At 35.5% G+C, this 18,259-nt stretch overlaps 1 protein-coding gene across 5 annotated transcripts in view; it reads left to right on the plus strand.

The window, feature by feature from the left end:
- The window catches only part of LOC145715376 (uncharacterized), a 282,156-nt gene that overhangs the window by 209,422 nt on the left and 54,475 nt on the right, over nt 1-18,259 (plus strand). For 4 of the 5 annotated variants that reach the window (XR_014137478.1, XR_014137476.1, XR_014137475.1 and 1 more), the window contains exon 4: nt 16,813-16,846. Coding sequence is in view for 2 of the 5 variants with exons in the window: in XM_081795365.1 (XP_081651491.1) it covers nt 16,813-16,846 (34 nt within the window). In the remaining 3 variants the exon portion in view is untranslated. Of the gene's footprint in view, nt 1-10,971; nt 11,051-16,812; nt 16,847-18,259 lie in introns of all 5 variants that reach the window. The other variant, XM_081795364.1, reaches the window with a different exon arrangement.

An 18,259-nucleotide genomic window follows, 5' to 3' on the forward strand; every position in this document is an offset into this window, starting at 1 on the left:
ATTTTATTCATAATTATCAAAACTTGGAAACAACCAAGATGTTCTTCAGTAGATAGTAAAAATAGATTAATAGATAAATAAACTGTGATACATCTAGACAATGGAATATGATTCAATGCTGAAAAGAAATGAGCTGTTGGGCCATGAAAAAACTGGGAGAAACTTGAATGCTATTTCTAGGTGAAAGAAGCCAATGTGAGAAAGCTGCATGCTGTTTGGTTACAACTATATGACATTCTGTATAACTCTATAATTGTGGACACATGTCATAGATTGGTCTAAACCCATGGAATGTACAACACCAAGATTGAGCTCCAATGTAAACTATGGACTTTGGGCGATAACAATGTGTCAATGTAGGTTCATCAGTTATATGATTATACCACTTCATTGGGGGATGTTGATAGTGGGAAAAATTGTGGGTATGTGGACAGAGGGGTATGTGGGAACTCTCTATACCTTATACTTAATTTGCTGTAAACCTAAAACTGCCTTGAAAAATATAATCTATTTAAAAAAGTCAGTTGCCTATAACTTCAAGCATCCACGTATACAGGTAATTAGAATTTACAAAGGGAAGGAGAAAATGGAAACAGAAAAGTATTTAAATAAGTAATGACCTGATTTTTCCAAATTTGATGAAAACTTCAAACCACCAGAACCAGGATCTTCAGTGAACTCCAAGCACAGGAAATTTGAAGACTACACTAAGGCACATCATAATGAAATGATTTAAAATGAATGATAAAGAGGTAATCTTAAAAGCTGCCGGGGTGGGGGTGGGGTGGGGAAGATACATTCTATACAGAGGAACAAAGATAAGAATGACCTCAGATTTCTGTCTGGAAACAATGCAAACCAATGGAGCGGTGTTTAAGTACTGAAAGAAAAACTGTCAAATTAGAGTTCTATGCCCAGAAAAAATATTTTTCAAATAAAAGTAAAATAACAGCTATATTATGCATAAAAAAGTATTCATCATCAGCAGAACTGCACTACAAGAAATATTAAAGAAAGTTCTTCAGGCTAAAAGAAAATGAGACTGGATGGAAATTTGGATCTACAGAAAGGAATGAAGAGTGCTGGAAATGATAAATATGTGGGAAATGCAAGTGAAAATAATTTTAATCTCTTTAAAAATAATTGAGTGTGTAAAGCAAATAACAACAACAATGTATTTAGAGATTTGTAATAGATACAGAGGTAAAACGTGTAACAATAATAGTCCAAAAAGAGAGGGGCAATGGAAGTATAGTCCTGTAAGTTTTATGCACTATACGTAAAGTGGTATGATATTACTTGAAGATAGATAGATTAGTAAGTCAAAGATGAAGACTGTAAACCCTAGAGCAAGAACTAGGAGCTCTATCAATGACAACAACTATTAGAAAAACCCCAAAGAGTTATAGCTTATAAGCCAACAAAGGAGATGAAATGACACCATAGAATAATGCAAAAGAAGGCAGACCGAGAGACAAAGGCAATTCAGTAAAGAAAAAGATAGTCTCTTCAGCAAATGGTGCTGAGACAACTGGATGTCCATATGCAAAAAACGAATCTGTGTCTGTACCTCTCACCACATGCAAAAATTATCTCAAAAGGGATCATAGAGAAATGGAAAATCTAAAACTATAAAAATTATAGAATGAAACACAGGGGAAATCTTTATGGCCTTGGGTTACACAAGGATTTCATGACACTAAAGATAACCTATAAAATAAAATTGATAAATTGGACATTTTCAGTATTAAGAACCTCTGCTCATCAGAAGATTCACTGAGAGAATGAAAAGATGAACCATAGACTGCAAGAAAATCTTCACAAATCATTTATCTGATAAAGGACTTTTATCAATAATAAAGAACTGTAAATATGCAATAATGAGAATACAATTAACCATTTAAAATTTTTTAATGCTTATCTATTTTTGAGAGTGAGAAAGAGTGAGAGAGAGCGAGCACGGGGGAGGGACAGAAAGAGAGGGAGACAAAGAATCCAAAGCAGGCTCCAGGCTCTGAGCTGTCAGCACGGAGCCTGAGGTGGGGCTCGAACTCACAAATTGTGAGATCGTGACCAGAGCTGAAGTCAGACACTTAACTGACTGAGCCACCCAGCTGCCCCACAACTAACCATTTTAAAAATGGACAAATAGGGGCTCTCAGGTGGCTCAGTTGGTTGAACCTCTAATACTTGATTTCAGCTCAGGTCATGATCCCAGGGCCAAGGGATTGAGCCCACATTGGACTCTGTGCTGAGTGTGGAGCCTGCTTAAGATTCTGTGTGTGTGTGTGTGTGTCCCTCTCCCCTGCTTGCATGCACTCTCTAAAAAAAAAAAGAAAAGAAATAAAAAGGATAAAGAAAAAAATATATGAATAAAAAATGGATAAATACTTTGAAAGACACTTCATCAAAGTAAGTATAGAGATAACAAATAAGCACATTAAAGAGACTCTGCATCATTAATTATTAGGGGAATGCAAATTAAAATAAAAAATATTAAAACCACTACATACCTATTAGAATGGCTAAGATTAAAGAGACTGACCATTCCACGTGTTGGTAAGGATCTGGAGTAACTAGAGCTTTTCTGTACTGCTGGTGGGAATGTAAAATGGTACACTTTGGAAAACAGCTTGGCAGTTCTTAAAAGGTTAAATACATACCTATCACATGTTTTCATCACTCCACTTCCTTGAGAAAAGAAGAAAATATCAATAAGAAGAATTACAAGTGGATGTTCCTAGCAGCTTTAATTGTAGAACCAAAAACGGAAAACTACCTAAGTTGTCCATCAGTAGAAGAATGCATAAGCAAATAGTGATATCTCTATATAACGGAATTCTCAACAATAAAAATGAAAACTCTTTTTTTAAAAAAATTTTTATTTATTTATTTTTGAGAAAGAGATAGAGAGAGAGGCAGAGAGAGAAGAGAGAGAATCCCAAGTAGACTCTGCACTGTCAGCGTGGAGCCCAACACAGGGCTCAAACCCATGAACTTTGAGATCATGACCTGAGCTGAAATCAAGAGTTGGATGCTTAATTGACTGAGCTGCCCAGGCATCCCATAAACAAACGCTTGGTACATAAAACAATGCGAATGAATCTCAAATGCATTATGCTAAATAAAAGAAACCAGAAAAAATAGATACTGCATGAAATAATGGTCAGATCAGTGGTTGTCTGAGGACTGGAGGTAGGAGGCAGGAAAGAGTGTGAGTGGTGATTACAAAGGGACAAGGGAACTTTCAAAAGGCAGATATGTTAATTATTTGGGATGATGGTTTTGTATGTCCAAATTTATCAAATTATAAACTAAATTACATCATAATGTATAATTATATAAATATACATTTATATAATTTGTATATATAAATATATACATCATAATGTATAACTATATAAACAAATATCTATATTTATATATTTATATATTTTGATGTATATATTATATATATTTATATATTTATATAATATATATTATTTACATATTAAATATTTATATATTTATAAATATATACTTACATATTTTTAAATATATAACTATAAATAAATAATATAGCATAATTATAATATTAGTATAATTAATAAACTAATAATTAATATTAAATTGCTGATAAAACATATAATAATTACAATATAACATAATGCATGATTATAATAATTCTGTATAATTGCATAATTATAAGTTATGTAAATATATTTACATACATATAGATATATATAGTTACATACATAAACTAAATTATCAGTTTATTCTATGTCACTTATACCTCGACAAAGTTGTAAAATTGAAGAAAGAAATGGTCATGAGATTAATAATAATAATAATAATAAAACATGCTGTGTAGATTGTTCCCTGCTCAGAGGAGCCCTTCCAAGGGAGTGACTAGGCTTTGAAATCCTGGGGTCATCTATCAAGATGAAGGTGGGTCTTTTGTAACTTAGAAACCCAGGGGAACCCTCTTTGTGTAATTTTTTTTTTTCAGCAGATGTTGCCTTTTTCTAATTCATGGAAAAGTTCTCTTTGTGTTAGCAGCAATCTTGCCAAATCTACATGTAATCATCATCATAATTTTTTATAGTTCAATTTTATTTGATGGTAAGAAAAAGAATCCAGTGAGAGTAATGGAGTTGCTAACCTTAAAAGTTTCTATACACATGAGAAAGCAGATCATAAAGATTCCTTAAAGTTAATAGAAGACATGAAAACCATTAAGTGATTGGGTTTGTTATGGTTTTGTAAACTACATATTTCAACTTTACTATCTGCTAACTCTTGTTATAAAAGATAAGGAAATCAGCACATTTGTACCTCCCCTTACATGCCCTTCCCCACACTTTTTGAATTATGGTTTTTATATGATTATTTTGGCATTGTCAGGATAAAAACCTAACTGTATGAATTATAGTTATAAAACTAAAACTATGTAAGCCTGTGTAAATACCTTGATTCCGTATTTAAATGGATTCGGTGTCCACTACCTGTCCTTGTATCATGGTTTCCCCAGCTCTGATGATTTTTCACTTCTATCTTCCTCTTGGTAGTCTTTGTTAACAAACTATATTTTTCAAGGAGGTGCATTGGATATTCCTTGAATTCTTGCAATCCTACCTGTTGTTTTTATACTTACAGAACAACTTGATCAGGCAGATGCTTTGGGGCTCACATTTGATTTTCCTAACACCTCTGTAGACAAATGTTCATTGCTTTCTGATTCGAGTGTTTCCATCCAGACACCTATATGATTCGTTTAAAGGGCAGTATCAGCCAAGTTCACTGGCACTTAACATTGTAGATTTTCTGGAGCACAGTATGTCCTATCAAGTAGCAAAGTTAAGTTGTTCTTTTATTTCAGAAACTTTTATGCTACTGTTTGAATTCTGTGTCCTTATTGTTCTCTTCTCCAGAACACCAATTCTATGTATGTTACACTTTTCTTTTTCTTCCATATTTATCCTCATACTCTGTACACAATCACTTTCCACCTCTCAAATTCTTCAAGCCTAACTACTGCCTGTGTTTTCTGTCTAAACTAACTTTTTTAGTTTTGTGGCTTCAGATGTAGTTTTAACATCTTCAACATTATGCTGTTTCTCTTCTAAGAGAAAGAGTCTCTTCTCTTCTAAGCTTAGGCCTTAGCTTTTAAGGTTTCATAATACATTGTTTTAATAGGTATATGTCTTTTCTGTAGCTTAAACACTTGTAAGAAAAGATCATGTGGAATATAATTTCTTTGAAATGATGGAGAATGATCATTGTGAATTTTTATTGAGTTCTTCGTGTAATTTATTTTGAGATGCATGTTCGCTTATGTTCTCATCCTCCTACTCTAAAATCTGCTACCCCCTCTCCACTTTTTTCTTCTGGGTTTCTTTGTACATGTCCCTCAGTGGTTCCTCTGTGATTGTTACTCATATTTGAATATTATCTACTGATTTCAAAGAATAATATGAGCCTAAGACTGAGGTGGAGGACAAACCGAGGACTCTGCTGTCTTATAATAAATACTCTGTTACCAAATCTGTTATTTCCTCTCAATTTTTTGGATATTCTTGGAGAACCTCTTAAGTGAAGGACAGGATAGTAAATATTTTAGGTTTGCAAGCCATACAGTCTTTCTCTCAACTACTCAACCTGGCTGTTGTAACCTGTTATGGACTAAATTGTATACCTTAAATTCATAGGTTGAAGCCCTAACTCTCAATGTGACTGTATTTAGAGATAGGGCCTTTAAGGAGGCAATTAAGGTTAAATGAGACCATCAATGTGAGGCCCTAGTCTAATAGGACTGGTGTCCTTAAAAGAGGAGGAACAGACACCAAGGATGTGCATACACAGGAAAAAGGCTATGTGAGGATATAGTGAGAAGGTGGTCTGTGAGCCAAGGAGAGAGGCCTTAAGAGAAAACAACTCTACCAGCACTTGATCTTAAATTTTCAGCCTCCAGAATTGTGAGAAAACAAATTTCTGTTGTTTAAGCTACCCAAACTGTGATATTCTGTTATGGAAGCGGCCATAATAAATAAATAAATAGCCTGAAAGCAGCCATAGAAAACATGTAAACAAATGAATATCGCTGTGTTTCAATAAAACTTTATTCCTGGATGCTGAAATATGGATTTCAGAAGTTTTCTTGTTTCACAAAATATTACTCTTCATTTGATTTTTTTAACCACCTAAAAATATAAAAACCATTCCCAGCTCATGGAACAAAAACAAGCAATGGCTGGATTTGACCAGCAGGTACTAAATGCAACCCCTATGCTAAAGGGAAGGTTGATTCAGAGTGAAGCCTAGTGAGTCACAAACCTTTGTGTTAAGATCTGATGATTGGTTATTCCCCTTGGTCCTTTACCCTCATTCACTTCTGGGTATAGAAGTTAATATGGCACATTAGCCTGTGCTCATGAGCCCTCTTCTCCTGCCTTCCTTCCATGATAAGGAACTGCACACAAGAGCACCAAGAGCACTCCCTGCTTGTCTCAAATTCTCCTAGTACTGGTTATTCTAATCAAAGGATCATTGGCTAGACCTTCCACTATTGTGATGCTTATTTCTGGAGAAGTCTGCATCCTGTTCAGAGTCTGAGGTTTGGGGCCACTCTCAGTGCCCTCATGTTGGCAGAACTTTCCATGGTAATTGACTTCTGTGTTTCATAGTCTGTGGTTTAGGCTTATGGCCATCTTCTTGATACACTGGTGGTGGAGGGTTTGGGTTTTTTCTTTTTTTCCATTATGTCTTTGGTCTTTAAGGTACTGAAGTACAGTAAAAGATCCTTTACACACACACACATCTTTGAATGGAAGTCAACCAAATGCTTCTGGACAATTAAGAATGTGTCTTTTGTTTTCTGTCTTCCCAGAGTGTAGCCCAGAGCTCGGCCCAGGGTTAATACCTGCTGAATCAAAAATCTGTTTTCCCTATGAAATACTTCCCCATCTCTTCTATCTACACTGGAACTGTTGTCACATGTGCCACCATCATCTCTTCCTTGGCGATTGCACCAGTCTCCGAACTGGCCCCTCTCATCTGCCCTTGCTCCCCTTCAATTCATTCTTCACTTTGCAGCAAGCAATCTTATATCACAAATATGAGCATGCCACCCAAAGAAGTGCTCTTTATTCTTAAGATAAGGCCTGGAACCAGGCATATAGAAGGCATTCAATAAATAAATATTTGTTAAATCAAAGATTGTGGGAATCAGGAGCCTCAAGCCGTTGAGTTATAGTATCCTCTTTGTCAGTTTATTAAACCTCTCTTTGCTTCAGCTTTTCTGTTTGTAAATACCTGCTTATGACCATAAAACAAAAGCAAGATAGTAGGTGAATATTTTAGTTAATGTCTTCCAAGAGGCAGATACCAAGTAGGATTAGACATGCAAGAGATTTATTGAGAAAGGGAGCAGGGAAATGTGGGAAGAGCCTCCATACAATATCGGAGGTCTGATACCAGTGGGAGGAGAGAGGGAATAAGGAGCCACAGAGCAGTTCCAAGAAAGATTTAGCCAGGCCAATGGGAAATCCTGGAGCAAAGTCATCCATAGAGAGTGTCCTGGCTGGAAAGGGCCTATATCAATACCCCTACGAAGTTCATTCACTGGGTCAGAACAGCCTTTGTGAAGTGCAGCATCAGCACTAAATGGGTGGTGGTTCCAGGGGGGCATTAGCTCCCTGAGCAGAAGATCAGAGTAGTGTATTGTTATAATTGCCACAAGTAGGAACCCCTTGAAGTTAGAAGAGGAGGCATTAACTGAACACAAGAAAAAAAAAGGCATCATTCAGTAGTTGTTCAAGGACTGTCTGCTTAGCTTGTGAGTTTCATATCATAAACTCATCAGCCTTGCCTTTTAAGTTCCTTCTTCCTGCTGTGTTCCTTTCATCCTTTTCACTACTCACCAACACCTTTATTCAGAGGTTGCAGGAACAGAGAAGCAAGAATTCAGACCATTTTTTCAACAAATAGCAAGACCAAATAGCCCACCTCCCCCATTTTTATTTTCTTTAGCTCCTTCTTTCCTCCCTCCCTCCTTTTCTTCTTCCCTCCATTTCTTTCTTTCTTTCTTTCTTTCTTTCTTTCTTTCTTTCTTTTCTTTCCTTCCTTCCTTCCTTCCTTCCTTCCTTCCTTCCTTCCTTCCTTCCTTTCTTGCTTTCTTGCTTTCTTTCCCTTAGTGGTAAAATGCAGCAAAGTGTTTATACAAGTGTTTTTGTCTAAAGATGATGTTTAATTATATTTTGATACATAATAGTTTTGAAGTCCCAGACCTCCATTAGCACAAACAAAATTAGTGATATTATATTATTATTATCTCCTAGATTTCATCTCTTATTCTCATTTTGTTAAACTATTGATTTTTCTGTGACTTTCAAATTCAGAAGGAAAAGGGTGCTCCAGGAAAGCCAATATCACCAGTGTTTCTTCCATACTCAGAAGAAAATATGTTCTTAAGAGTCATTTTTGTTTTTTAAAGTACTTAGGATTTATTCAGGAAGTTACTTGAGCTGAGGCCAGACAGAAGAACAGACCATCCAACTTCTGACATTTTCCAGGGCTGTGTGTCCAGAACGTGGTGACCCAGTTTTTCCCCGTTGGCCTATATTAAGCTGAACATGTCACGGCCTAAGTCATCAGGCTTATGAGATGTTTCGTATTTTTAAACCCAAAACCACTCTTATAAAGAAAGTGAAGCATTAAATAAAATATGCCACTATAATTTTTGAATAATCTTAAAAGCTGGCAGTGCTGGTCTATAAAAATAAACCAGAAAGCCAATGCAAATAGGCCTATGAAGCAGTCAAACCCAGGGGTTGCCCAAGGAGGCCGGCCATGTGGTAACAGACAGACCAAACTCTTGATTTTGATTTCTCACTTATGTACACCTAAAAGCGAGGTGGGGTTATGATTACGATAGTACAGAATTGGGGTGTGGTAGAATTCCTGCTTTTCCATAACTTTCTTAATGGGGGGCAATATTTTTAAAGTTAGAGATGAAACCGAGTATAGTAGTTGGACAGAAAGATATTTTCATATAGACACACATAAGTGTTCACTTTACTCGTTTATTTAGAATGCATAGAGTAAGCATGTTATGTGCCCAGTCTGATCCTAGATACTGTGGATCAGAGATGGTCCACAATTTTTAATTTAATCTTTACATTTCTATGGAATCTCATTCAAGTTGAGAATATAGTTTCTTCTTAATCCAACTGGATGTCCAACAGCACACCCAATTGTAGTGAAAGTTTTTTACTACTAACTTTAAGGTGTTCTTAAACATGTTAACCTCACTTATCTAAGTCAGTTAATTATGTACTGTAATAAATTCTTCACAGAATAGCATTCTAGTTAGTTTATGTGTGTATGTCTTATATCTTCTAGATTATCAAATCTTGGAGTTTTTTACTCACCCACAAATTGTCTTAGAATGAATCAGCCCTCTTATAAAGCTAGATAGCTGGGCCAACACATTCAAAGTATTTCTCACTGAGCCTATGATATTACTTGGCTAGGAAATCTGTGTTTAAATCATGAAACCAAACACTTTTTATGATTATTAAATAATTCCAAACTAAATAAGGAGAAAAAATGTTTGATTTTGAGCTGATTAATTCATACTGCCATTTCTCCATTTTTAACAGATTAATTCATTGGATTTGCAGTCAGAGTTTTGTTTTTTACTTTGAGTGTCTCATAACATGATATTATTACTCATAACATAATATGTTATTACTATCTGGTAAATGTTTGTGTAAGTATAGTCATTAATTTTCAAATTTTCTAACAAAATATAATGAAAATTCATATGATGCTTTATAGTATTGCATTGATGTTCCCAGATAAGTAGTGACATCTTCTAGAGGAAAGGGTCAGGAACTGGTATGTTGGGGTCAATCTGGGGCAGCCCAAGTCCAATGTCCAAGTTGGAAGGGGACACTCAGTACAAGGTCTAAAGGAAGGAACACAGGAAGTCTGAGCAAGCAGGACAAGACCCATATTTTTGGTTCATGGTCCAGAGACAAGAGGAACATCTGGAGGCTCCATGCCAGTCTGGTTGTCCCTGGAGCATCGTGCTCAGCTGCTGCTTTCATACAGACTCCTGGTACAGGCTGCCTCGAATCAAAGGATTGGTCAACTTTGCCTAGTGACACTATGGTTATATGAAAGATGGAAGTTTTTAGGTCCTTATTTTTTTTTCAGTTCTGGAAAACTTAATTCAAATATTTATCCAGATGTAAAATTCCTTGGATCATTGTTTAAAATGAACTTTATTAACTAAACTGGATCCAGGAAAATTCTATAATCAGTTTTGTTATTAAGAAATGAATTTTTATTTGAAGCATTCCTTTCTTCCTTCATTTATTCATTTCTGGGACTTGGTCCAAAACTTATATAAAATATACACAGAAAGAGAGAAAACAAGTGGCCTCTTTATATAAACTAATCAAGAAGGAAATGAAGCCACCCAAATGTGGCCTATGCCATCTGTGCTCTGTGATAAATAGCAAAACTGCAGTCATGTTTTTTCTTTAAATGTTAACTATAAAATATAAAATCCTTTTTATTAACACCAGATGTCAAGAATGCTTATTAAAATGCCATGGTTTATTAAATAACATCATTTTAGACTCACTGAGCCAGTAAAGACTGGTGGGGTTTTTTTGCATTTAGATTAAGCATCTGAAATTATGTATTACTTACCAGATCTATCGAAATATGTGAATGCTAATATATATATATACACCAAAATTTAAATTTAGAAGTGGAAAGATTTATACATCATGGGTTTGACCAAAATATTTTTAAATCTGCAAAGTAGATTTTCATTTGGCTGTTATGTTTAAGATTTATTGAGATTTTTATATGCATGAAAAAGACAGTACTTTATGTATCTCAGGTCTAGAGGAAAGCAGAGAAGTTCGAATAAAAATAAACAGTAGCTCTAAAATTATGTATTTTCTCTATCCTTTTTAGCAGCCTTTTCTTTGGCTTTCATAACAAACGTAATTGTGAGGAAATCTATTCTCTTCTGTTTCTCCACATTCCTCACCAAGTAAGAGTTCCTACAGCCTTTTCTCAAGCCGAGTCAGGGAAGGAATAGCTTTGAGAACTACTATATAGAATTTTTGCAGAAATCAGAAATAAAGAGTTTTGGGAAATTTCTCTGCAAGCCCATGCTTGGAATATTTTGAATTCAAATTTAAAGTCAATAATGAGAGTTTAACATGGTGATTAAGGAACATTACATATTCATTTTTTTTCTTCATGTTTTGATACTTTGGTTGAACCTCTCTTAGCAGGGCTCCTTGAAACAATTCTGGAATTGCAGAGCTTAATGCTTTGAATATTTTCTTTTCTCTTTCATTTTTACATATAGTTTATACATGACCTATTAGGTAGCTAACATGAAGATTAGGAAAGTTATTTTGAGATGTAAATTCACCTACATCAATGTCAGTCAGCCTTAAATTACTTAGGCCAAAGTCAGTGTTTAATACTCATCTCTTGTATTTATTTGTCCAAGGAAACCAACTTTCTAATGGTGATCTGGTGATGAATCTTATTTGCTCATTGCTACTTAGACATTATTTTGTAATGTTTAAATCAGGGTCACCCCTGAATATTATTTATTGAGTTTGAAACCAGCAGGTGTATTCTGGAAAAGTAAAGAGCAAATAGTAAAGTGGCTTACATGTTTACCTAAGAGTTTATTTTCTTTGATATTTTATCTGCTGCTTTGGGTTTTAAAGGTTTACTATGAGAGCATTAGGAACAAATGGGCCCTTTGTTTTTCAGGAGCAGCAGGTGTTGAAACAGCTTTTCAGTTTAACTTGGACAATAGTAGTTAATGTATTTATTGACTTGATTGATCATTACATGCCCCAAGGACGATAGCCTCCCAATAAAAATTATCTGGATATTTTTATGGTTATCTGGTATTGTTCTGTTCATTTAATCTGCGTATTTGTCTATGTGGGCAAGGGATACGTGTCTGGGTAAATTTGCTGCAAGAAGCAATTGCACTTTAAATCCAGCCATATCATAAGACAATTCCTAAAATGTTGTTATTCTTAAACCATGTGAACATGGATTTATAATTACCATGGCTTTAGAGGTATTATAAACTTAATACCTTGTGGAAGATCTCACCAAATGAGGCAAATGATTCTTAAACTTAGTTCAAAGGAATTTACTATGACTTATCCATGAAATAATTCTAACAGTTCTAGAGTTCCTAAATCTCCAACTTTAATTATTTACTTGCCCCAGCCATCTACACAACAGAGACAAAGTGTCAAACATGCAGCATAATGCTAGAAATGTGTATTTCTATATATTGACAAAGCACTCAACAAAGACTTACTGAATAAAATATTCAGAGAAAAAAAACCCATTGGTGGTCTAGAGACATTTAATTAACTAACCTGGCATCAGTGAATGGCATTATCCCACATTCTGCTCCCAAGTGCACCCTTCTTTCTTAGGTTTAAAAAAAGCATGTTTTTTAAACGTTTATTTTTGAGAGAGAGAGATAGAGCATAAGCAGGGGAGGGTCAGGGAGAGAGGGAGACACAGAATCTGAGGCAGGCTCCAGACTCTGAGCTGTCAGCACAGAGCCCGACGTGGGGCTCAAATTCCCGGACTGCGAGATCATGACCCGAGCCGAAGTTGGACGCCCAACCGACTAAGCCACCCAGGGGCCCCTTTAAAATTTTTTAAAATATTTGTTTATTTTGTAGAGGGGAAGGAGGGGCACAGAGAGACACGGAGTCACAAAATCCTAAGCAGGCTCCAGGCTCTGACCTGTCAGCACAGAGTCTGTCGCAGGGCTCAAAATCACGAACCACAAGATCATGACCTGAGTCAAAGTCAGATGCTTAACTGATTGAGCCACTCAGGCACCCCTTTTCTTTCTTATGTTTCTGAAACTGACTATAATCTAATGATAACTTTAGATGAGTATAAATAACTATCTCCAAATTAGTATCAGTTCCTTTATTATCTGTCCATTAGTCACATTTTAGATCTTAGACCTATTCTGTTCATGTGATGTTTCTGATCTAGGGTCTACAGTGCTTCTACCCTATCATTTGGGTTTCCAAATAGAGGGGTTTGAGTTACAATAGAAGGCATGTATCTAGAGAGTTTTATGTGTCTTTTTTAATTGTGAAAAAAAATGTATATAACATAAAATTTATTATCTCAACCATTTTGAGTGTACGGTGTAGTGGCATAAGTACATTGACATTGTCATACAACCCCCACCGCCTCCATCTCCAGAATCGTCTCCATTTTGCAAAACTGAAACTCTTTCTTCAATAAACAATGACTCCCCATTTCCTCCTCTTTTGGGCCCCTGCAATCTAGTGGTTTTTAGTGGAAATTACTATGCTAAAATATTGCTGTATTTCGATAAGGATGTTTATGCTCACCATCACATTTATGAATGTTTAGGACTGATGGATTACAGAAAATACATATGATATATTTATTTTTTGCCACATCAGTTTTCTGAGGTAATGGGTGTCCCTACTTCTACTTCTAACTTTTCATGTACTATTTAGATGGTTACATGTGTTAAGGGTTCAATTTTAAATATCTCTAAAATCTTGGAACTTCAGTAATCTCTTCCAAATATCTTCAGTTTTCAAAAACACTAACTTTTGTTGCATTAATTTCAGGCACTTAATTTCTACCTTTTTTCTCATCATGTCATTCAACATTAATGTTTTTCGTATTTCCATGTCACTTTATGTACTTATCAAACGTAAACTCTATATACCTTTTAATGTAACGTTCTATACTTAAGACTAAATAATACTCAACCATACTTTTGTCAAATGGTCTATTTTATCTGAGAATCCCTATTTCATCTGGGTTGCATTGTTTTATTTTGGAATCAGGTAATCTGACTTTCAGTTCTTCTGTCAAGGATTATTTGTTATTAATGTATGAGTGGCTATGTTAGCACTCAATCTCAAGGAGTGGTGGAGGAAGCATACTGAATATGTTTTGTTTTCTTTTTAAGCTCTCAGGCTGAAATTTCTCTGCAGTAATTGTTTTCATAAGTCAGAGTTTTTAAACAGCTGAGCTTGAATTCTGCTTTATTTCTTTCTATGATGATTATTTCTTTGTATGATGATTTCTTTGTATGATGATTAAATAATTTATTTCTTTGTTTCTTTGTATGATGATTATTTCTTTTTATGATGATTAAATATTATTATGATATTTAGAAAATAATTCTTAATATTTTATTATGTTCACATAACAAAAGTTACTTTCTAATTTTATTCTACTTACTATTCCAAGTCAAATAGTCATTAAATAAATTTGCTTCCAAACCAAGTCAAAACCATTTAAATATTCTATACTACTACCTATAGTCAGGTTGGATTCTTTTTAGAGCAGTGAGTAGTCACCTAGTGGATGTTACCTGAGAAATGTAGAGAGAGATTTTTCTCCTCGGTCTCACATGTCTGAAATTTTACCATTAAAGGTTCAATACTTGGTGTCTGCTCTCAGATGGTACCCTTTATTTTTATTTTTTTTTTGTAATATAATCACCTTTTAATAAATAATGACAAAAAATCCTATGTATTTGTGAATATATGTATGTATGTACGTGAGCTTATATACTTTTTTATGATAACATGAGCATAGAAAAAAGAAAGATACATCTCAGGTTGTTGGTGTGGGTTACAGATGGTACCCTTTAAAATGTGAAGATCCTTGGGAAAAGTGACTCTTCTTATTGTCAGTCACCAACTCTTTTGGGGATTTGTTTTATCCAGGGTAAGTTCAAGTGGAGGTATAGAATAGGGTAAGAGAGACAGAGAGAAGGAGAATAAAAAATAAGGTAGGTAGGAACTGAGGTAACAAGGACAAAGCTTTTACTGCATCAATAGTTTGCCTCTTTCATCCCTGACTCCCATGGAGTATCATTTACTTGATGCTTTGAAAAAGTCAGTAAAATTTAGGTCTCTTTTTCAGAATTTCCTTCAGAAAAATCAACAAATATCCATTGTATGTCTCTTCCATGCCACAGTTGCTGCTCAGCACCTCACATGAATTATTTTACTTACTCCATAAAGCAACCCCATATGACTGACAAGGGAATGAGGTTCAAAGAAATTTGGTAACTGTCTGAAGGTCATGCAGCTAGTTACTATCATTCTGATTGCTAAGCGTATGATCTTCACCTCTAGACTGTATTTATTCTTAGGGTTAATGGGCAACCATTGAACGTTTTCAAGAAGAGTGACCTGATGAAATTGTATTTTAGAAAGTTCACATGGGTGTGACTAGTTTGGAGGGGACTAAGACTAGAATCAGGCTAGAAGTTAGGAAGCCATTACAGTTATCTAAGCAAGACCTGAATGTTGCTCATAGGTGGAAGGAGGAATGAAAAGAAGTAGATGGATTCAAGCAAGATTTGGGAATAGGCATCAACAATGTATTTAGAAGGACAGGAAAGAGTCAAGGATGATCCTTGGGTTTCTGATTTGAGCAACCGGGTAGATGGTTGTTTTAGTCAGTTCAGGCTGCTATAACAAAAATACCATAACCTGGATGGCTTAAACAACAAACATTATTTCTCTAGGTCTGAAGGCTGGAAGTCTCAAATCATGGCACTGGCAGGTTTGGGGTCTGGTGAGAGCCTGTTTTCTGGTTTGCAAATGCCTGTCTTCTCGCTATGTCCTCACATGACAGAGAGAGAGCTCTGAGCTCTTCATCATCTTAAGGGCATTACTCCCATCTTGGGGGATCCACCCCCATGTACTTATCCAAACCTAAATATCTCCCAAAGTTCCCGTCTCCAAATACTATCACACTGGGGATTAAGCTTCAACATATGAACTGGAAGGTCAGGGAGACAGTCAGTCCATAGCAATGGTGAAGCCATTCACTAAGATGGAAACACAGAAAAAGGGTCAGCAAGAGACTGTGGGGGTGGGGGTGGGGTGGGGGGTAGATAATGTTGAGCTTTGGACACATGGAGTTTGAGGTGTCTGTGAAATGTTCCAGTAAAGATGTCCAATAACAGAAAAAAAAATTTAAAAAAAATTAAAAAAAAAAAAAGATGTCCAATAACAGTTTCCTCTATTGGCCTGGAGCTCAAGGAAATAGGTATGGGCTGGAGGTATAAATTTGGAGGCTATCAAAATATGGATGGAAAGTAGATGAGATCACCCTGGAAAATGTGTAGAGTGAGAAGAGAAGGCCCTGACCAATGCCTGAAAAACAAAATAAAACAAAAGTAAATGAAATCAACATATAAGAAGGGCACAGGCAAAGAAAGAGCCCACTGAGAAAATGAGAAGGAACAGCTAGAGAGGTAGGAAATACAGCAAGGACAATGTAGGAGAACAAAAGCCTAGAAAAATAAAATTTCAGAAAGGAGGAGTGCTCAGCTGCCTGAGCTGTTGGACTGTTAACTGAGAAAGTGAGGTAGGGACTGGTTTTAGCATTAGGAGGTGACACAAGGGCAGCAGAGTAAAAGATAAAAACTAGACTTCAGTCTTCTTTTGGCTACTAAATGGATGCATAGGATTACATAATACAGAGGGAAAAAGTTAAACACATTTCCCTTGTGAATGACTATCTTAATTATGTTTATTATTCCAAATGATTTGTCCAGCCTGAAATCATTCAATCCTAATACCCATGTGGGAATTTTATTTTCATTTCTGGAGGTCATTCAATTCTAATTTTACAATCTGATGGGTTTTTTTTTTCAAACTTAATGATGTCATTTTTGATGAAAGCAGTGGAATTTTGAGATATTAAGATAGTTGTGATTTTTCCTTGCAGGTGCTCTCTGGCAAACGAAGCAAAGAGAGAGCAGGTAAGTCTCCTTGATGAAGGATTTTTTTACTCTATTTGCTTATCAAAGTTGTTTGAAGAGCCTTGCCTCATCACTATAAATTTAAGCATGACATGAGTTTTGCAGAATAATCGATAGTCACAGTGTAAGGTTAAATTAGAATATGTCCTACATCCTGAAGACTGGATCAGTTCACTTAGTTTTCTGCTAGTTGTCATTCAGTCATATTATGGGTTTAATCCTCATTTTGAAGAGATAGTTTTTACACAGAAAGAAATCCCTTTGTCTAACCAGTGTTTATCTTGAAAATATACTGTAGATTCCATATAGAGTACACCTATATGGAAACAACTGCCTAGAAGATGAGTCTTCCTGACAATCATGAAAGGTAGCAATTTTTATTTGTATGGCTTCCATATTTGGAAATGTTCTGTGTAAATCAGTATGTTTTGCACCTTACTTTACTTAATTTCTTATTTAAATAACTACATAAAATAACAGCTGGCAACTCCCTGAACCACCACTTCTTACCAACTAGGTAGTAGCTGTTTGTATTATTTCAACGGTATTTTTTTTTTTAATTTGAGCAGTCATTGTGGACACATCATTCTGAACTTTCTCATTTTTCCTTACTTCATATGGCCATTTAAAGGCTTGTACATAGAAGGAAACCACTTCAAAAACTATGTGATTTTCCACTATACTTTTCTTCTTATATTGAAGATTATATACTTTTAGAGGAGTTCAAATGTAAATTTAAAGCTTCTTTTCTCTAAGTTTATATCTTTAAAGCATGTTTTGGAAATAACCTTTTCAAATAATGCCACTAATTATAATCCTCTAATGCTGTCCTTGTTTGGGTGACCATGATTATGTCCATTTTTCCATTATTTCCATTTTTTAATGCTCCCTTTTCTTTAATTGTTGGAGAACCAGTTTTAGTTCATTATTCAAAAACACAAGATCTCAGCTTCAGTCAAATTGGATCAGTATCAGCATTGGATCTCTGAGATATTGTCATCTGCTGTTCTATCTCTTAGGGAGATTTGCAAGGAGACTCTTACACTGGACCACCAGGCAAAGTGACTGGCTGGAACTTTGTAATGAAAATGTCTTTAGTGAGACAGTGGGGCCCAGCAACTCTGCCACTAAAACCAACAGACTTTATCGCTGCTATTTTGTGAAATACTTGTAGCATCAAGTATACGTAATTTTGTCCATATTCACTTCTTTATTTGAGACTTTGACAGTACTGAACCCTCAGCCACCCAAAACCTCAGTGGAGTGCAAGCAAAGCCCTCTTTCAAGTTCATGTGAACGTGTCCCAATAGTAAATTGTGCCATAAGTAGAAAGCTCTGTGCTTCACCTCTCGTTTTGAAATTCCAACCCGAATTCAAGGAGTCGATACTACGTTCACGTCAGCAAAGAGGGTG

This window comes from Panthera onca, chromosome A1, assembly GCF_046562875.1.
Source record: "Panthera onca isolate mPanOnc1 chromosome A1, mPanOnc1 haplotype 2, whole genome shotgun sequence".
Lineage (NCBI taxonomy): Eukaryota > Metazoa > Chordata > Mammalia > Carnivora > Felidae > Panthera > Panthera onca.